The 22,546-nt window shown below is 37.8% G+C and overlaps 1 protein-coding gene across 1 annotated transcript; it reads left to right on the top strand.

Annotated features, from left to right (window-relative positions):
• Positions 1–14,260: 14,260 nt before the first annotated feature.
• Positions 14,261–14,812, top strand: LOC140142221 (uncharacterized). The gene has a single exon (XM_072164188.1). The coding sequence runs from the start codon at positions 14,261–14,263 to the stop codon at positions 14,810–14,812; it is 552 nt and encodes a 183-aa protein (XP_072020289.1).
• The last annotated feature ends 7,734 nt before the right edge of the window (positions 14,813–22,546 follow it).

The raw sequence follows: 22,546 nt of genomic DNA, 5'->3' as shown, positions 1-22,546 counted from the left end.
GTAAGCTGATAAACAAAATCGTGTTATTTGTTTTTGCTATTTCCAATTGCATGATTTGATGTAGATCGTATAACCACTTGAGAACCTTTTTAGGTATCAAAATCATTCAGAAACGTCTTATTTCGTCTGCTACAATATTTGAAGGCCATTAATGGTTTCGTGATCATCCAGCTGTTTGCTTCAAGACGAGACCGATTCGATTAAATACAAAACTTATAATAAAACGTTATTTACGGAGATACAACATTTGGAGCCGGAAGATATATCACAGTCAATATAATTTCATAGTTATTCTATATTTTCAAAAGGTTTTTTTTTTCAAGTGTAAAGACATACTAGATTCCTCACACAAAGGGTAAAATTGCGAAGATTAATGCCCGGATTAAGCATATTCTATTTCAGTCCACGAAATTCTCCTTTCGCCATCTTGTTGTTTCCATAATTCCCAGCCTCCCATGCCTGGTCGATTTAAGTTTCCGTTGTCTGCAAACATAATTATATCATGCAAACTACTGTACACTGGCTGTCAGAAACGAACGGCACTATGTTGCTTTGATCGACGCGATCGGCCTGTTAATAAAACCCCACTTCTGTGTTTACGCTGTGCATGCTCTTAAAATGTTTTTTGTGGTCAAAATTGATCAAAATCACCAAAAACAAGTATATCTCCGAACAAAATATTGCATCAAGATTATAAAGGTACAATTTGTTATATAATATACACGTTATTGTAAAATCATAACACAACTTACAGATAGAGTCCAGAAAGTATGGGCAAGCCTAGACAAGAATAAGGCAATTCCAAAAAGTTGACAGCCCTGATAGCCTCGTAAAGTCTGACCGCAGACTATATCTAAACACAATTGCAATAAGCTCATGGTGGCGCTATGCTGAGACAAATATATCTAAAGATATAGGAAGCCCCCATTTTTTGCTACCAACCGCAACGTAATCGCCTTACGGTAATTCCACGATTGACCAATTCACAATAGATTTTACCCTCTAGAGGGCATACTAACTGATTTTCGACTAATGTAGCTTGCCGTTGGCGTTCCCGTATCACGTTTCACGTAAATTTCGCAATCTCTCTAATATCTTTGCTACGACGTAATATGCAACGTGATAAAGAGGGATCTCTTCCAATATTAATATTTAACCCTACCACAGCTCCAGTAATATTAAAACCGTTCAGTTACTAAGAATTAAGAGCCTTGTTTTGAAAATTTTAGCTTGTTGAGGTAATAAAAGCTCATTTGTATTTTAAAATATATAGATTCCGGAATATTAATTTTTGTTCACACCCAAATTGAACAAAGGGACATGGTGGGAGTGCTTTTCCTCAGCTATACAAAATACAACAATAAAGCAGCACCTTGAAAACCATTAACAATTTTGATCAATTTTATAATAAAAACGATAAGAGATTCACAACTACCCATTTAAATGGATCGTTATATCAATGGTCAATATGTACGATCAATTTAATTGGTTAAGAAGCAGTCGCCTACCTCAGCGATTAAACTTTAAATTTCGACTACGCCTTTATCAGTCCCAGAACAACGCCAAATATGGATTAAAAGACCTTTGACCTTGGATGTACAACAGCATGTTATGATCTAATGGGAAACTGTGCACATCAACAAACACCATTTCTATCAAAAAGGCAACGTCTGATATAATTTGAAACCACATAAATTACTAGAGTTGGTTCTTCTCTTGGATTTGGACCAAGCTTTAGAATATCGAATGTTGCGTTTTGAAATAAAACAAACCAGAAATTTATCACCCATTGTAAAAGATATGGCACATGTACCGAATACATGTACATACATTGGCTTACCTTGAATTACCTTGGATTTCCTGACCCAGCCATGCTAACCACATAAGGAGATTATACGATTAACCTAGTGCAGCTATTGTCATAGCAGGGTATTATTATGTAATACTCCTGATCCATATTTGGCGTTCTCTTGGACTGTTTATGGATAGATGTGACGATGTGACAATTCCCTTTAATTATCATAAAAAAATCAGCATCTTTTGTTGCAGCTTCTATGCATCAGTTTTCTGGCCTATTTCGTCTTTCCGGTATGAATTATATTATATACATTTTTGATTAAAATAGTGGCTATACTGCGATTCATTTAGTTAACAGCAGTAAAAATGTAAAGTTTATTTATATCGTGTTTATCTGATGTATTATTTAGAATCTAATTCTTCCTTTTTCATTAATAAGTCAGTTCTATATTATATTATGTAATCGTTCTTACGTTATGAAGGACAATGAATGAAGACAGTGGCAGACTGGCATTCTCTCTGCATTTCCTTTCCAATTCTACCGGACGATTTCTATGTAGTGTTCACTTTTAACATTTTGATCAACAGATTAGAATAGGTGATGCGGTTCCCAACTTGCACGCCACTATTTTAACTCGCCCAGATATATTGTATGACTAATGCTTTAAGGTGGCACGCAGGATCACTCGAAGTGGGAAATTTTACACATTGTTTTGCATTGTATCTTTAAAAGTAATGATGATAAGTATATAAAAGATGAGCAAAAATGAGTAGTTTTTGAGAAAAGCGGCAAATTTGATTTTCCATGAATTTTTTGTTTTGGTCCACCCTAACAACTTACCCAAAATATCGAAATTGACAAAAATTGCATATTTGTGTTTAAAGACACAAAACTAGATTATGTTTCTCAAATTTTTGCATATTTTCTTCGTTCTAAAAATATGGGTCAAAAGGATCAAAATTTGTCCAACAATTTTGTCCAACATTTTTGATATTTTAAACGAAGAAAAAATTCAATATGTTGAGAAAACTGAATCTAGTTTTGTGTCTTTAGAACACAAATATGTAATTTTCGTCAATTTGGATATTTAGGGTAAGTTGTTATGGTGGGCCTAAAAAATTGGCATGGAAAATCAAATTTGGTGCTTTTCTCAAAAAATGCTCATTTCTGAAGAAGTGAGGCCATAATCGGATTAACTACCATAGCAATAGATGAATACAATTATTTTTGAATCGACCGCCCTGCACTACAAGCAGATTGAAAAGAATGCTATATCCAAATACCTGTACAGTTGATAAAAGAACACAGGATTAGAAATTATTATGTAACAATTGCTCAGTATAATCAAGGGGGTGACACTAAACTCACGGTTGTTCTATTAAACACGCAAAGCAATGACAAATCCCGCTGGTTTGCTTGGTAGAATGAGTCCAGTTATTGATCGGTTATGAATATTCATGTTCGACCCCTTGATCATGTTACTTACGGTTGACAAATAAAGCCGCCATTCAGTATGCGAACTATGCGTCTGTTCAATGCGAGTACCAAGCTTGATAGTGCGCCCGCTATGAGAGCTGAGACCACTGACCTCTGCACCCGTAATGGCGGACTGGTATTTCCATTAGGCACCAGAGATATGTTTTTTATTGAAAGTCTGCTAATTTGAGAAGAGAATGACTTTTTACAATAGCAATGTCGAAATTAGGACTTGCTGTCAATAATGCGATGTAAATTCGAGAAGGTATGAAATACAAGTAGTATTTCAAGTCAAAATCTTTACACCACATCTGACCGATCAGAAATGAAGACCACTTCATCCCTATTCATAGGTCTATCACCAAACGCCGTTGTGGAAATTACGTAACCAATGTCCTTGAACATTTTAAGATCTACGGCTGTTTTGACATAATATAATGACATTGTGATACTCGATTATATATCTTTGGGAATTAACATTTCTTTTCAAAAGCAGACCAATGGTGTTTGCTTGAAATGAATCTGATATAATTCAATATTATTGGAATTGAATTCTACATGCAGCTAGGGACAGCCACGCTGGCACCATCTATAAACACGCTCATTGTTCGTGTACATGTACATGGGTCACTCAGATCCCCCATTCCTTCTATGTGACTGTCACCTGTAGCAATGCAGCTGCCCTCGTCTTCAATAAATTATACCATGGAATAATTGGTAGGAAAAGGCACTATCTCATTAGCATGATCTGCACTGTTATTTAAATAGCGTATTGTTATTTAAATTTGGCCTCAGCTCGTATAGATGGCGCTAGTCATGGCATGCAGACGGCGCCTGTTCGAACCAGTGGAAGTGTACAGGCATGTTTAATTAATGCATAAATCACCGTTCTGTATGTAGGTATAAGCTGGTATATTTTGTACACGATTTCTTTATACAACAATGGGGGTGATGGGTGATATTAAATGTATTACCGGTAAGTTTATAAAATGTGACATTTACGTGCCTTTTTATTGTCTGTAGTACAAAGCTCCGCCGACTGAAGCAGCTTGAAGCTATAGATAGGGGGGGGGGGCTAGTATTTTACAAAATTACACTTTTTATTTTTTTACCCTCCTCATATATATAAATCATCTTTATTCAACATAAAGAAAAACACATATAAAGCCCAGATCTACTGCAACCCATTCCGGTTGCAGGCAAGTCAGGACAAAAATACAAACATTTAAATAAATAAACAAAGTTGGAAATACTCATGGCGGGAAGAAAAAGTTAAATAATTTCATTTACATTCCAAGATGTTTCATATCTGGCGATGAAAATGGAATAAGATGACATAAGCGCCGATTTAATCAACTGGGTCTTGAGATCAGAATACTTTGTGGGAAGATTGAGATCTTTTGACAGACGAGTCAGACTATTCTTGTTGTCGGCCTCAATGAAGCCTCTTGAGCCTACTTCAACAGCAACAAGTGAGCAACAGTACCCGGCGTTAGTGATGTCGGCAACCAGGGAAGAATAGCGATCAAGTTTGGTGTAATGAGCTTTACTGATGTTTGGTTCAAATGGTACCGACAACTCAAAGAGAATGACTCGCTTGTCAGAAGGCCAGTATAACACAATGTCCGGTTTTTGGGACGTGGAAATGATATTGGGTGGTATGGTCCCCCCTCCTCTGGTATAATTTTCCAGATCGGCATAGATTTTAATATGAGAATTACGAAATGCCTCCGACTGTTGAAATGTGGAAAGAAAAATACGGATGAGGTTGTTGTGTCTCCATAGATACCTGTCCAGCATATTTTGGCAATTATTTAAAATGTGCAGGAGAGTACCTTTCCCCTGACAAAGGGGACAGCTGTCCGTAAGCCGTTTTCCCCATCTTTTCAAATTGGTGAATGATGGCAAGGAATCTATGGAGGCATTGATTGCAAATTTAAGCACACCCTTTGGTAATGAAAACATAATGGATTTCCAAGACAGATCGGAATTACATGTTTCAAGCAGTTTCGGAAACTCCCCCTGGCTCAAGAGGGGCTCAACTACAGATTTCCAGTGGTTATCCGTCTCCTCAAAATATGTACCAACCCTAATAGATAATTAATCAAGAAAAAAGAAAAAAAATTCCAAACTGCTAACCCCCCTGTACATACCCTCTGAAAGTTTCAAATTAAGGTTGCCGAATTCGGCAGACTTGCACTGCTTTTAACACAGGGAATTTCTGACTGACAGACATGCATTGCTATAACATAGGTTATCACTGATGAAATGATAATTTTAGTGTCCACATTATAGTTAGTTTACATTTTGAACAGTTTAGGTAATAAAATATATATTTTTATAAGGGGTGGGTGTCAATATTTCTGTGGAGGGGGGACATAATAGGCCTACGTGTATCTAAGTTCCTCTGGAAACACGTAAAATTAATAAAATATTGTTTTTCATGCAATCCAACCTTTTTGTCAGGTAAGATATCGACATTGAAATCATCAATGATTACATGATGTAATGTTGTTTCAAATAAAGTTTCATGTTGTTGGGGTGATTGTTGACAGTTTTTTTTTTTATAATCCTTCAGCAGTCTAAAATATTTTTCGGCATAGGCCTAATGCAGTATTAATGCAGAAGTATACCTTGAGTGTCATCAATTTCAATATGCTTTCGATAGGCCTACTTGTCATAATCTGCACTTGTATACAGGGTCCACCTATAATTTTGAGTACCGATTATACTCCTTAATCCTCCTAATATCAACTGCAATGTTTGGGATCTCTTTGGCTTCCATGCTCTCCTTTTAAGGATCTCGATCCTGTTTCATGTTCGAACTTCCAATTCCAATTATTTTTGGAATATCACATGCATTGTGCAATTATGCTGTACTATTTGAAGGAGCCATGATCTGCACGGTTTTATATCAAGTCTGCTGATCTACATTTTAAATGTGAGGATGTCGAGCTAGGATGAAACAGATTTGAGTTGATTAGCCCCAGTAGACCCAAGTTCATAGTTTATGAACCCAGCTTCTTTCTGCTGCTATATTATGGACTGGTGCCTGTTCAAGTTTTGCACTATTCATACTTGAAACGCATGATGATCATTGTCTTCTGCTCCATGAATCCAACTATACCTCCTTTTTACCAGAGGGAACCCTTGGCAAGCAGTAGTACATTAGGATCTCCGATTTGTAGGCCCGCTGCCCACATATGACCACCTAAACAATAACTAAATAATACTCATCAAATCAAGTAAGTGCAAAACTGCTGAATAAGCAGGCTTTAAGTCATGTAGGCCTAAGTTAATACAAAACAGACCATCATCAGGCTCATTCAAAGAGAACAGTGAATTGCACAACATAATAGGCCTATAGGTTTGGAACATGAAACAGCTAGGAAGACAAGGCATATAATTGGAGCTAAAGAGATCACTCAAAACTATGAATAGACTCTTTACATGTGCTGGTGGTGTAGACAAGAAACAAGATAATAGAGAACAGTTAAATAATATTGAAGATGCCAAAAGCAACTGATATTTTCCCCTAGACTGATTAAGCAGATAAAAAAACCCGTCAGCAATCACTTATTCACCTTGAAACTTTATTTGAAATGTCACATCAAAGGCTGATGATGTAAAACATGATGATATCACAAAACTGCAGTAGATACTACTCGCCATATAGGTTGCTTTAGGCCAACATGTGGAAAATATTACACAGCAGCCCCCCTGCCCCCCCCGATTGAAACCACTATATGCCACTATATAAAATAAAGTACACATTTTATTACCCATAAACTGCTCAAATATGTGAACTAACACTTGTGGACACTAAAATTAACATTTCATCAGCGATAACCTATGTTATAGCAATACAAGTGTGTGGGTCATTAAGTTCCCTGTGTTAAAAGGAGTGCAAGTCTGCCGAATTCGGCAACCTTAATTTCAAACTTTCAGAGGGTATGTACAGGGGGGTTAGAACTTTAAAAAAAAATCTCATTGTTGTTTTCTTGTTTAGATAGGTCATCTACATATTTTAAGATGGGTAAAAAAAAGTTGGTCCTAATGACCCCCCCTATTTATAGTGGGAGCAGATATGCGGTACATTGCGGTACAATTTCTACCCGGTTAGAGATTATCCGGATACTTGCCCACTATAAACACTAGCAGGATATGTATGTACGGTACATCGATATCCTCTAAACCGAAGGATATTGTGGCGAGATATTCCCACTATAAACACACCAGTATAAATTGTGTGCGGTATTACCGGAAGTGGGAGCTTCTTCATGATGTGTAGGATGCGCGCAGGACATTCAGAACGATTCTCACCCCCAAGAGTTATCAAAACAGAAGCTACATGTTCACCGCCATGATCATATTGTTGAATGGGCTGTTTATAGCTCGCGCCACAATATTTACACATTCCCCGTGTGACCTCGGGGTCATTGCAAATGTACGATAATGTTAGTTGGTATATAATTTGTGCGGTAACTGTGTCTCACTATAAACAGCAAGGGTATCAGTATATATACAAGGATTATCGTATACGGTATACTCAATATGCGGTATATTCACTATAAACACGCTCAATGTTAAAGATCAAACTGTACAATGGACTAATGTGTTGATTTTAAGCAATGTCGGATTCAGCTGTTGCACACTCGGAAATGTGCTTATGATTTGATGAAAATCATCAATGAATTTTAAATCTTGAGTGTAAAATTTCAAACGTATAATTACGATGCATGTGCAATAACTTCGTTGACATGATTTTAATTTTACAACAGAGTGTGCGACATTTGTCTGTCTTTTGAGTGAATGTTTTGAGTGACAAAGAGGACAGTATTTAGGCCTAACAAGAAAAAAAATCATTGACATGGTACATGTATTTAATTTTACAGCACAATGTGAAATATGTATTTATCTTTTAATCTGTTTTAAGTGGGAAAAGAGAACCATTATACCTGTATCTTAATAAAACAGCAAAAACAGTAAAAACCATTTTGTATTTTTGTGTAATCGATGCATTCTTTTGACACGAAGGAACTCTTGATAAACTTGATGCTATCATTGATTTGCATGTACAGCCCTCTTCCCTAATAAAAGTGGCACAATTGTGATTTTACTTTCGCTGTTAACTAAACATAATTATCTCGAGATTAAAACAAGCAAATTGAACAGAACAAACGGCATTCGAGAGCTAAGACTGCTCCCTTGACGTTGATATAAGCATCAAGTCACAACAGTATTTTCTAATTGCTACAGAGGACGGTTTTTACTTGCACAATTTTTTTGAGACAGGCTGTAGATTGAATACAATATCGCTCTTTTCAACAGGTGCGAGTGATCAGCCTGTCTTTGACATCTATGGCTCAATGCATCGGTACCGCGTGAACGTTGTAGTGCAGGGCGGTATAGTCAAAATTGTATTCATCTATTGCTATGGTAGTTAATCCGATTAACTACGTCACTTCTACGGCGTATAGAAGCTGGATGGAAATTTTTAGAATTAGCTCTCAATTTGTGTCTCTTTTTGCTAACATTGGACGTGCTTAACGCCAATCGATAAAATCAAGGGATGGCGTTTGCAAGAAAGCTGCTATAATGACGTAAAAACTGCCCTTCTATCATCGTGGCCAAAATACCCCATGGGATCGAACTCGCTTCTTGTGGTTATAATGCCATATTTAAGTACCGAGATAAAAAAAAATGTTGTTATTCTAACTGAAGGAGTGAACCTGTAAAGAACAGAAAAAAACCTTACGGATCTAAAGATTCAGGCTTAAGGTGATACTACACCTCTTGATAAATTTGTGAATATTTTTGCATTTTCTCAAATAATAATAACACACTAGTAACAAAAGTTATATATAATATAGGAGCAAGTTACTACACCGGAATTTCAGTGACTCAAGACAAGTGGTACGTTATTTATGATAAGAACAGGGGTACCGCTAGAATGTACCTCATTGTTTTAACATATATAATGAACCACTTGTCTTGACTCACTGTAATTTCACGCATTCCTACACCTCAATGACAGCCATTGAAGGGGACCATCCCACCTGAATTTTGAAATGATGCAGGCTTTGTGGAAATTTTTACCCGTGTGACAAAAGATTGCTGAAACATTATAATACAATACAATGATAAGATTGATTTTGAAGCAGGACTTTTCCATCCAATTGGGCAGTTACAATACCAGTTTGATGCGGATGCCCCCTATCCCAGTAATGGCGGGATGAATTCTGACCATCACTTGGCTCGTCGGATTAGTGTACATAACATTATAGAAGGGGAAAGCTGGATGGTAATTTTTAGAATTAGCTCTCAATTTTTGTCTCTTTTTTGCTAACATTGGACGTGCCTAACGCCAATCGATTAAGGTTACACGAAGAAACGTATAAAAAACGTATAAAAGACGTATAAAGTTGTTCTCTAAAACCGCGTTTTCTCAGCAATCACCTATCGCAGGGCGGCGAATGTTGGTGCATGGATGTATCTTAACATTATTTTTGTGTGTTCATACACATTTTTAGAATCCGTTTGAAAATCCTTCGTTTAAATCATTTTTACGCACCATGTTCACAAGATCAAAAACACGTTCCATGCAGTTTTTTTCAAATATTCGCTCCGTATAAAACTACGCCGAGTGATTGTTTTCTCCTTTTTGTATTGTACTACAAATCGACCAAAGAAATAATGTTGCCATGGGGAAGAACCAAAAACAGTACCGATTAAATTTTATTAGCCCGTTTTTGGGAACAATTTTCGAGAATCTTGTACCACAAAACACTGTTCTTCTTCTTCCTTATAAGTGCCTCCCTCATATGTATGAGTATTGTCGTACATGTTAAATTATCGATATCTGGATTGTGGAACATTAATTTTGATTTCTAACTGCCTACATTATTTCTCAAAAGTATGTCGATTCCTTTACCATTTGAATTTCACTCCAAATTTAAGCTACTTTGGCAAAAATCGAGGTTTTTCGCCATCGATACCTCCGACATTTACAGCGGTGATGAGATTGTTTATCATAAGAGCCTGGTATGCACTATTCCATAATAGTCAGTTGGAGACCAATCGATTTCACAGATCACTCAGTAGCTCAATCGGTTAGCGCGCTGGACTCACGTTCGACTATAAAATACTATAGTTTTGAGCTGGAAAACTTTGGTACGTGTTCGAGTCCCTATGTGGTCCATTCCATCTATTTTATTTTATGTTTCTCTCACTTTTTTCTTTTTTCTTGTTCGTTTCTTTCTTTCTGACTGCAGCGATTGATTGTTTTTGCCCGTTTTTTTTTTCATTAAATAATTCAGGAATTTTAAGGCTATATTAGCCTAATAGGCGCGGCCTATGAATATATTTTTACAAATTAGATTAACAAAATATTGGTTGTTGGTTTTATTACTGTTGTTGTAGTTATTGTTGTAGGCCTATATATTGCATAATCAGGGTATAAATAGGCATACTAGGCCTATTATAGCCTGTAGAAGCATTGATTTATTTCACGACAGATATCATCCAGGATAATTTTAAAAATTGAAAATTTAGAAAATCCAAAGGAAAATTGCCGACAACGGCTGCCCACAATCACCCCCCCCCCATTAGCCCATATGGCCCTATCATGGTCTCCCCTTCCCTATCCCTGCAACATATAGGATGACTCACGAGCCGCGGTTTGTCCGTGGCCCTAGTTCAGATTGATACACTATTGTACGCGTGAGTTCATTCTTTCTGCATGGCTGTTTCCATTATTAACTTACGCCCCTCTGGAATCAAGCTTTGAAAATCAATTGTATTTAACCTTAAAATCAAGGGATGGCGTTTGCAAGAAAGCTGCTATAATGACGTAAAAACTGCCCTTCTATGATCGTGGCCAAAATACCCCATGGGATCGAACTCGCTTCTTGTGGTTATAATGCCATATTTAAGTACCGAGATAACAATGTTGTTATTTTAACTGAAGGAGTGAACCTGTAAAGAGCAGAAAAAACGTACGGATCTAAAGAGTCAGGCTTAAGGTGATACTACACCCCTTGATAAATTTGTGACTATTTGTGCATTTCTCTCAAAAATAATTACAAACTAGTAACAAAGTAATCTATATGTGAGCGTACACTACGAATGAGCCGTAAAGTCGGCAAATTGTATTATGAGATACAGTGTAAAATGTGCGTGAAGGTCGTATTCATATTCATAACTAATCGCTATTTCTCATCATTTTCATATGAAAACCATTTTCATATGAAAAACGTTATTGTTAAACTAAAAACAGTCATCAAAGCTATATTACACATAGTACACATTACACCACATTTCGCCATACTGCATTTTAGAAACGCTTGCTGTTAGAATAAGAAACATTTTAATTGTAATTATTGCACAGGTCACGGCGACCCTGTGACCTTTTCGGAAAAAGCCGAGTGGCAGGTTTTTCAAATAAATATTTTCTGTATAAAAACTGTACATCAGATAGGTAATGGAATATATGAATATTAACTGTACATCTATCACAACAATTTTTGATAACAACTTGCGTCACAATTGATCTAGTATAGAAGGTAGAGAATTTATTTCAATCTTATATACGCCATTTTTTTTTTTTTTTAAGTGAAAATTAATTCTGTAAAAACTGTAATTTTTTTATGTAATTTTCACATTAGAGCCGACAAAAGATTACAGTTTTGTTGTTATGATAATCTAATCTTTTGATTTCGTAAATAAAATTAGGGGTCTAATGTGGATTTAGGATGCAAACTGGAACAATCCAATGCCTTGTCAAAAGCATTTGCTTCAAAATGGAGTTGGGATGCACTTCGTAATACTAGTACAACTTCCGCCACTGCGGGAAACCACATGTACAGCAGAGCACGTGGCCGATATCAAAATCGATTTTATGTATTGTGTACCCGGGATTGTGTATGTAGGCAATTGTCTCTATGCGCTTGAGAATTCAACAATATAAATAATGGTAGCTTTATTATAATACACATTAATGTTTTAAGCAGATAAAATTCCAAAATATGATGTATTAATGAAGTTGCGATTTATTAATATTACATATTTAAATTTACACGATAGCTCTATCAAGTCCTTCGTGGTCGAGCGGTCTAAGGCGCTGGTCATATGGTATACGTGATAGCGGCGCAGTGCAGCGTGGGTTCGAGCCCCGCCTCTGCCTAATTAAATTATGTATGGCGAAGAGTGGTGTGAGTACACATCAGGTAGATAATTATTTTGTATAGGCAGTAAACGAACCGGTCTATAAATGCCCCGCCAGCTGCTGAGAGTAGCTCCTAGTTAATAAAATTTTATACTCCGCACAAAGTGAGCGATTGGTATTGATATATCATTGGCTAAAAACTAATCGCTATTTCTCATCGATGTAATTAAATTCAGCTATGAGTTGTCTTTCAAAATACCAGGCCATATCCTATTGTTGAATGTCGGCCAATTAAGCTTGCATTTACACTGTCTCTGTAGAATTGAATTGAAAACTCAAGATGAATTGTGTGACCGCCACTTGACATACTTGAAATCATTTCTGGTATTTATTCCCAGCTATATGTAGGACTATGCTGGTGTAGGCCCTATTTACTATTGTATGATTGTATTAATCCTTGAATATATTTCGTTATTTTGGCGTTTTTTTAAAACTTGTGTAAGACTTGCAGTTGAATGTGTTGAAAGAATGCGATAATCTTCATTGTGCATATTGAAAACCCACCCTGTGTATTAAAAACAAAAACTGACATAAATTGTAACATTAAAGAGGGTAATGAGCATGCGCAGATCGTAAAAATGAAAGATTTCAGCTGATAAATGGCAACGCCGCATTCGTAATGGGGAAGAAACGTATCTTTTTATCGTAACAAGTGGTGTGCTTAGCCTATCTCGAACAAAATCATCATGCGTGGCTGTTGAAGAACTAGTGGATTCGTCCAACTGTCATGTCTGTCAATATTTGCCTACTTAAAATTGTATTATGGTAAATTAAAATGGGTTCTTATAATTCATATTGTGCTGACTCTATGTTATTCACTATACTACTTGATACTATACTACTGCTAAAATATGTGTTTGCTTAAAATTGTATTATGGTAAATTAAGATGGGTTCTTATAATTCATATTGTGCTGACTCTATGTTATTCACTATACTACTTGATACTATACTACTGCTAAAATATTTGTTTGCTTAAAATTGTATTATGGTAAATTAAGATGGGTTCTTTGTTTATTTATTTATGTTTATGTGTATATTCGTTGTTTTGATTAAATTATAATTATTTGTTAATTAAAAGGTGGTACATCGTTATCAGGCCTCGGCTTTGTGATGTACCTACCTTCATCAAATCTTGTTAATACACAATAATTGTATATAATAATGCTATAATGTTTGTAATGAGATTGATGAAAATAAAGATTGATTGATTGATTGATGTCAGTTACTGACACGAAGATATAGGGATGATGACGTTGTGTATTATCGACATTGCTTAATTTCTGAGAATGCGGATTTAATGTTTTGTGCTGGCATGGTTTGTCGCAATCAACATCTAAACAAAGTTGTTCTGGAATATATATATATATTATAATGAAGTGCCTAGACGCAACGTTCCCGGAACCACCGCTAGATGGCAGCACACGCCGAAAGCTTTGATGGAACACCTTTTACTTTCAGTAAAGAGATTCATTTGGTAGGATTGTTGAAATCATAAATTGGTATTTTTGTTAGCCAAATCCAAATAGAAATTACTCACGAATCTGAGCTTTCGCCATCTTGGCTGATGGCTTGATCACAGATGAACTGGTCCACTGCTTTTCCCGCGAGACTTGGTTGCTAAGGACGCATCCTCGTTACCCGGAAGTGATGTTGATTTTAGCAGTGGGTCATATACATGATCTAGAAAGTGTGCACCTTCGTCACGATTGAGTGAGTTTTTTGCCCCTCCTTCTGATTTGGATGGCCTATGAATATGAGTATGCCTATGATGGCCGAGTATGAAAATAAAGTGCATGCTATGTTAAGTGATGAGCACACATATGAAAAGCGTAAGAAAGACCCGACCCAAGTGTACAAACGGAAATTGCTTGAGATTTTAAAGAGGTTGAAAGAAGAGAAAAAGATAGATGAGGGTCAATATAGATTGTTGTATCCTACTGCAGAAAGTGTTCCGAGATTATACTGTACTACTAAAATCCACAAGGAAGGAAATCCCATCAGGCCCATCGTGGATTATACGGGGTCGTTGGGCTACCAAACATCTAAAGCTCTCGCTGAAATTCTGGGGCCCTTAGTTGGTAACACAGAGCATCATGTTGTTAATTCTAAGCAGCTGGCTGAAGAGATGACAGGTGTACTGATTGAAGATAATGACATCTTCAATTCCCATGATGTGGTGTCATTATTTACGAACACGCCCATTGAAAAGTCGCTCAACGTTATCAAAGACAGGCTAGAAAAAGACACTACGCTCAATTCAAGAACAAATCTCACCCCGACGACATCATACAACTTCTCCAATTTGTTTTAACTACGACATACTTCAGTTTCCGTGGATCTATATATCGCCAGGTTTTCGGGGCAGCGATGGGCAGTCCCGTCAGTCCAATTGTAGCAAACCTCTTCATGGAATGGTTGGAGCAGGAGGCTATAACAACAGCGCCCCTAGACTGCAAGCCTAAGTTATGGAGAAGATATGTCGATGACATATTGAAATTATCAATAAAGACTCTACACAAAAGCTCACTGACCACCTCAACACTACCGATCAATCAGGAAACATAAAGTTTACCTACGAAGAGGAGAAAGAGGGCCAAATACCATTCCTGGACACTTTGCTCATTCGTAAACAAGATGGTACGGTCAAACTGCTGGTGTATCGCAAAAAAACCCACACCGACCAATATTTAAGTTTCAAATCTCAGCACCAACTTCACCAGAAACTGGGTGTAATCAGGACGTTGATGGATAGAAAAGACAAGATTGTGACAGAGGAAGAAGACAAAAAAGAGGAGGAGCAAAGAATCATTAAGGCGCTGGCGGTCTGTGAATACCCCCGATGGGCAGTGGACAGAGTGAAACAACAGATGAAGGACAAAGCAACAGCATCAAAAACCACAGAAAAAGACAAACGAGAACCCAATTAAAGGCATGGTTGTAATACCCTATGTGGAGGGTACATCTGAGAAACTCCAAAGAGTCTTTCGTAAACATGGGTTTACAACGGCCATGAAGCCAACCAACACGCTCAAAAGTATTCTTGTCCACCCCAAGGACAAAAAGGACATTGACCAAACCAGCGAAGTCGTGTATGACATTCCATGCAAAGGTTGCAACAAATCCTATATAGGAGAGACTGGAAGGCCGTTTGGGGTAAGAAAGAAAGAACACCAGAAAGACGCCGACAAGATTGCGACTAAGAACTTTACAAGAGCCAACAGAAAGCTATCCACCACAGAGCAGCACAAATCGGCAATAACCGACCACATAGCGCAAGATAACCATGTCATCGACTGGGAGGGGGCCAAATTACTCGACAGAGACTCTATGCGTTCACGAGGAGAGTCAGGGAGGCCATCCAAATCAGAAGGAGGGGCAAAAACTCACTCAATCGTGACGAATGTGCACACTTTCTAGATCATGTATATGACCAACTGCTAAAGTCAACATCACTTCCGGGTAACGAGGATGCGTCCTTAGCAACCAAGTCTCGCGGGAAAAGCAGTGGACCAGTTCATCTGTGATCAAGCCATCAGCCAAGATGGCGAAAGCTCAGATTCGTGAGTAATTTCTATTTGGATTTGGCTAACAAAAATACCAGTTTATACCTTTTACTTTCATATGGAAAAACCAGGTAATGCTCTGAGATGCTCGAGATATCTATGATGTAGCCACAATTTTGACATTGTAGCGCATGGAATGCCTTAGAATGGTTTCAAAAGGGTTGGAAACGCTGATAAATATACGAAACAGCATAGATCTGGGCCAAAAAGTGCATTTAATCGACAGATCTAATAGACCCGTGACGTCTGCGTAACGTCACAGGTCTATACATGTACAAGTAGCCGGGTATAGCCCCCAGGCGGTGATGGAAGCGATATCGCCAATTTTGAGGTCGCCATTGGATTAACACATAATCATGAAATCTTCACAAACAATTCTAAATTTGTTATGTGGTGTCAAAGCAAAATTATCTTACTCTAAAACCGTCGGGGTACGACGATGTACCACACTGCAAGTATGTTAATTTTCCATTTGTAATTGCTAACCGTGTATTTTGAATGGGGCTGTCAGCCCTGTAGCTTCGCCAGCCTCGTACGCCACGTGTTGCGCTTCCTACGCTGCCTGATAGCCCCCTTCATCTGGCCAGACGCCACCAACGGCATCTATCTCTAGTTCCGAAAAACTCTGGATTTTTTTACGGAGGATGCACTGCTACTTGTACGTTATTGGTGTATTTCTGGTGTGCTTGCTTTATTCATCCGCTGGTGGCGGCGTTGATGAACATATCGTGAAAATTCCACCCAGCTCGCGTGTGTGTGTCAATGTGCAACATAATCATTTTTACTTTGGCTGCTTTTGTGTGTTCAACTGCAAAACCTGAGCGTAATAACAACATTTTTACTCATAGACTATCTTTTGAATATAGTGCTCAATCCCAAAAGGGAGAGCGTATTAAAATTTATATTCTTTCTCATTCTCAAAAGATGGTAATCCCTCCCAAGCATTTCATCGTGTCATCTGACGATTGCCTTTTTAGGCATGAAACTCAGAGTAACGACTACCCAGCAAACACAAAACGTTTTCGACATCATTCGCAAAATGTTATAAAAGGTTGTCAGAAAACGTTTAAATGTCGGGTTATATAATGGTGTTACGAGTCGTACTTGACTCAAGGCCAAAATCATCTTTTACCCAAATTCACACGAATGCACAACACAAATACACTGTTTGATTAAGCTAACAAATACACACTAATCAAATATAATCACTCTTTATCTATTTAGTACTTAGCCAGCATTCTTCTTCTTGGTGATCATAAAGTTCTTGCAATGTTCTGGACGACTGATGTAATATATCCTTATTCACTTGTCCTGCGAAAATCAGCGAAGTCCTTTGTACACTTGCATTGATAAATATCCTTTCGAATAAAATCCTCACACAAAACTCTTATCTCCTTGCGCCGTTCTCCAAACGCCTAAATCCTTGTGCTGCTTTCTTCAAACTTGGTGCTATTTCCACCTTTCACACAATATCTTCAGGAAGCAGGACTGCGATGAAGTTGTCCCCATTTATATTGACAGTTGCGTTGAATCAGCAAGTCGACAGAAGAAGATATATTCCTTTCTTGGAAGAATAACGTTCTTTGACGTATTCTTGATCTTCTCCGACAACACTGGTAAATAGTAGTACTTTGACTACATAAAATATTTCTGGTTTGCAATTTTCTTTCTTTGAAGGAATTGGACTGTAAGCCTATTAGCTAGCTAGCCCAGATCAACACTATAAACTCAGAGAAGATAAGAAAAGAGGAGATCGCTCGAACATATAATCCGATTACCCACAGACCTTCATTCACTTTTCTTTGTTTTGGGTACTTAAAATACCACTTGAAACTTCCTTTGTGGTAATCTGTTCTCTTAGTGGAGAAAATGTTCCACACACGGAAGTATTCGTTAAATTCCCAATTTCGCAGTTAAATCATGCTTTTTTTTCTTTAAAGAAAATAATACTAACCAGGGTGAACATGATTTTTAAACGAGTGAAAAAGCATCATATATATCGCAACTCCCATTAAAAAAATCAAAAGTTTTGTTAAGTTATGGAAAGTCAAGCATAATTAATTTTCCAGTAAAATTAATATAAGGTCAAAGGAAAAGAAATTTAAATGATAGGCATTTGAATATTTGCGGCAGTTTACGGAAACTTAAAACTAGTGTAATCAGTAATTAAAACTCGTGTCAGTTTCTCCATATACTCCCGTTTTGTGTCCAAACGTGTCCAAAAATGCTATTTGGATCCAAAATGAGGGTCTTTTTCACAGGGATCTCGGGTCAACCTTAGCAGTCGGTCATGCCAAACAATACAGAAATTATATTTCGCGGTCAACTAACGTAACAAATTGATATCCGGGCATGCGCTGTTTAGAGCTAGACAGTGTCGTGACTCGCAAAGTTACTTATCGTATTAGTTGATCAATCGGATTAGATCATTATTACCATCAATATGCGGATGCACACATTATTTATTTGATGTGGGCAGCGAGCGACCTCCTATTTTATCATCTTCTCTGATAAACTGTGACAATAATTGTGTTTACATTTTCTTATAATTATATCAAGCATGGGAAAAACCCCATTCTATTATGGGCCATTTACTACCTTCACACTATGCTCAATCTGGGAAATTCCCAAGTCTCACTTATAACATTAACCTTTCTCATTACATCACTTCCTTAGGGGCATTCCATGACATCATTTTCAATTTACAATCTCTTAAAAGTGATTTGTTTGAATATTTTGCTGTTGAAGTTTGCAATGTTTCATTTTTATATAAGGCTTTTGATGTGTATTTTTAAATCAAGTACGTCGTATGTATTTTTAGTATGTAATTATTGTAAAGCGCATTGGTCTTTGTGGTAATGCGCTCAATAAATTCTTGAAATATTAATCAACGAGACTCTGTGCGGCAGTATTTTTACTAGAAATGTCACTTAAAATTTTACCTAGAAAGCATTTGATAATTTTATTCTACAGGATCGACGAGGAGAGATATCATAAAGGCAAGCTTCAACGATAAGTACTTCAAAAATTGTCTTGAGCATCATCGCTACGAAGAAGAGCCTACATCGCGAAGGATACGTAACATTTCCAAAACCTTCAATTTCAAGTTTGTTTTAATTGGCTTTCCATGCCGAGTGCACCGTTCTTCAAACATGTACGTTTGGGAAGTCTTAACCATGACAGCTATTTTAATTTCGTCGAGGTGTGAAATTTATACTTCTTTTTCGAGAATACTGTTTCCAGGTTTTGACTCTTTCATCACGTCTGTTATTACGCTCTATGCGTTAATTTAAAGGTAAATTCTGTAAATATTATGAAGCCGAAAAATCTCTAAATTTGCTGATATTTTCTGCATTAATTTGTAAAATGTGGATGTCAAGGTGCGAAGCCAAGCGATCAGAACTGTTTTTGAGTGACGAGAACAAGTGGATTACTTCACTAAAATACTATTTTTGCAAATGACGTTAATCTATTTGTCCTGTGATTCTGCTGACTACGGCATGTATACTATATAGCAAACAATTTTTGCTCTGCACGTGGATGAATTCAGACAGAGACAGAAACGTGTGAATTGCTTGCCACTCATCAGCTCATTATTACGTTAAACTTTTGATCGCCCCTCCAAAGACAATGGAGTCTTATGCCAAACCTGCACGTGTCCTTGGAGAGACAGCGTTGATCTTATCCGAAGGAAGTGCTCTGATGAAAACAATATGGCTAGGGAGGTTAAAACTTGCGAAACTTCTGATAGAAGGTGGAACTGATGCCAATAAGACAACGCGTGAAGGTAGGACAGCTTTAATGGCGTCGTGTATGACAACATACAGAGATTCGCAAACGACGCCAAAACTAAAAATGGTGAAATTTTTATTACAACATAAGGCAGATCCAAATATACAAGATAGATACGGTAAAACCGCCCTAATGTACGCGTGTATTGACAATGCCGGTGCTGAGGTAGTATCAATTTTACTAGAAAATGATGCTGATCCCTGGACTACGGATAAAAAAGGATCATCGGCTTTAGTATACGCAATTAATGCTGGTGATTCTGTCATCTTGACTTTGTTAACTGAAGCTTGTAGAGCAAAGAGTCGAGATGTTATTATTCTTACTACAAAAGATGTGGGCTTGAGGATACGAGAAACCAAACAATATGTAGGAGTACCTCCAGTGTTGCCAGGAAGTCATCCTTTCTACCAATGCATTACACCGTCAGACATTGAGTTCAAACCGTCTCTCAAATCGGATGATGTGATAAAGGAACTTAAACAAGGAGAAGACAACATCGTTAGTTCGTTTTCAATAGCTGTGCCTCGCATGTCGGCACGACGACAGAGTTCACCTACGCCGGCAATGTCAGCACCCAGTGACACGAGTGTTGAGTTAGAGCTCAAAACGTCTCTCAAATCGGACGATGTGAAACAGGCACTTAAACAAGGAAAAGATAACATCGTTAGTTCGTTTTCAATAGCTATGCCTCGCATGTTGGCGCGACGACAGAGTTCACCCGCACCGGCATTGTCAGCACCCAGGGACATGAGTGTTGAGCTAGAGCTCAAAACGTCTCTCAAATCGGATAATGTGAAACAGGCACTTAAACAAGGAAAAGATAACATCGTTAGACCATTTTCAATAGCAGTGCATCACATGTCGGCGCGACGACAGACTTTACCCGCACCGGCAATGTCAACACCCAGTGACACGAGTGTTGAGATAGAGCTCAAAACGTCTATCAAATCGGATGATGTAAAACAGGCACTTAAACAAGGAAAAGATAACATCGTTAGACCATTTTCAATAGCAGTGCATCACATGTCGACGCGACGACAGAGTTTACCCGCACCGGCAATGTCAGCACCCAGGGACATGAGTGTTGAGTTAGAGCTCAAAACGTCTCTCAAATCGGATGATGTGAAACAGGCACTTAAACAAACAATAGCTGTGCATCGCATGTCGGCGCGACGACAGAGTTTACCCGCACCGGCAATGCCAGGATTCAGTGACACGAGTGTTGAGTTAGACTGCTGGAACCGCCTTGGTTCATGCGAAAGCGCTCCTAACGAATCTCCAATTAGAAGAGGTTCCCCAAATAAGGAGCGGGCATTATCATCTCAATTGGGTAAGATACCTAAAGAACTCACCCCTTATCAATATTCATTGATCAATATGCATATGGTGCCTAGTTTAGAACTCTTACGAGTAAGTCCACCCAATTCTCCTGAAGAAAATAATGATGAAGAACAGACTGAGCATTTGTATATTAAAGCTCCCCCGCAAAGAAGTTCACCAATATTAAACATATCTAGTCCCGATAAAAGCTCAAGCCCTCCGCGTGTCAGAAAGCATTTGATGCGAAGGCAGAGCGCAGGTGTCATTTGTTTTAGATCAATGCTTCACGATATCCAAGAAAACTCACATGGATTTACAAGCTCACGTCGTCTTCACAAACGCTTTTCCTTACAGGAAGAGTCACAATCGGGCACACCAGTGGATACTCCTATATTAGACAAAGAAAAAATAAAGCTTCCGGAAATTGAATCAACTAAAAAACCAACGAAATCAAAACGGAAGAAATCTCTACCACGAATGCCTCCACCACTACGTAAGAGTCAGACAGTACACAGTATTCAGCTTCCTTTAGGGCTATTAGAGGCTAATGAAGAGGAATCGGACATCTCAGCTCGAAGTTGCCCAGATGATCTTAACTCACAAAGTCAGCGTATTGTTTCTGCACTTGAAACTGGGCATCTTCCTCTAAGTGCCGTACATAAACCTCAAAGTCCTGTTAGCAGTCGGAAAGATCCGCGGAAGAGACGTCAAAGACGTGGCTCAATGCCACATCTACTCAACGATAAACTCTCGCGTCAAAGACCAGGAACTCTTCCTCAATTGAAAGAAAACCCCAACCCACCTATACCTAAAATTGGAAGCCGGTTTGATCGACCACCTGTTTTAAAACGACATACATCAGACGTGAGTAATATGTCCATTGCAAAAGCTACGGCTGAGGGTGCCTCAAGTGTTTCGGCTACTTTAGATAGAAGAAGAATGTCAATGTACTGAAGTTGACGATATGCGAAAAGTGAGGAATTCTATGAAAGCAATGACTTTGAATAATAACTGTGTAGATCATGTTGTTAACAGTAATGCTCTGGCTGTTATAAGAAAGAATTAAGTTTGACTAAAAACAGTACGCACATACCATTTTGTTGATAGTGCTGAGTGAATGGTCTATTATTTGCATAATTTTCAATATTGTGATATATCTTAATATGCGTGTTGTTACTATTTAACAAGCGGGTATGTATAATATAAGAGATGATATTACGAGTAAAATATATTCAATCTCATTGGATTCCGTTCAGTAGCAATTGGCGGCAGGTCACGTTTTGAGCACTGCAATTTCATTTTTTCTTTGCTCTAAATTCTGTGGTTTCATGCAAGTTTCGAAAACTTCATAATTTTCCGAATGTGAGAGC

This window comes from Amphiura filiformis, chromosome 20 (genome assembly GCF_039555335.1).
Source record: "Amphiura filiformis chromosome 20, Afil_fr2py, whole genome shotgun sequence".
NCBI lineage: Eukaryota > Metazoa > Echinodermata > Ophiuroidea > Amphilepidida > Amphiuridae > Amphiura > Amphiura filiformis.
This window is presented reverse-complemented; position numbering and strand designations above follow the sequence as displayed.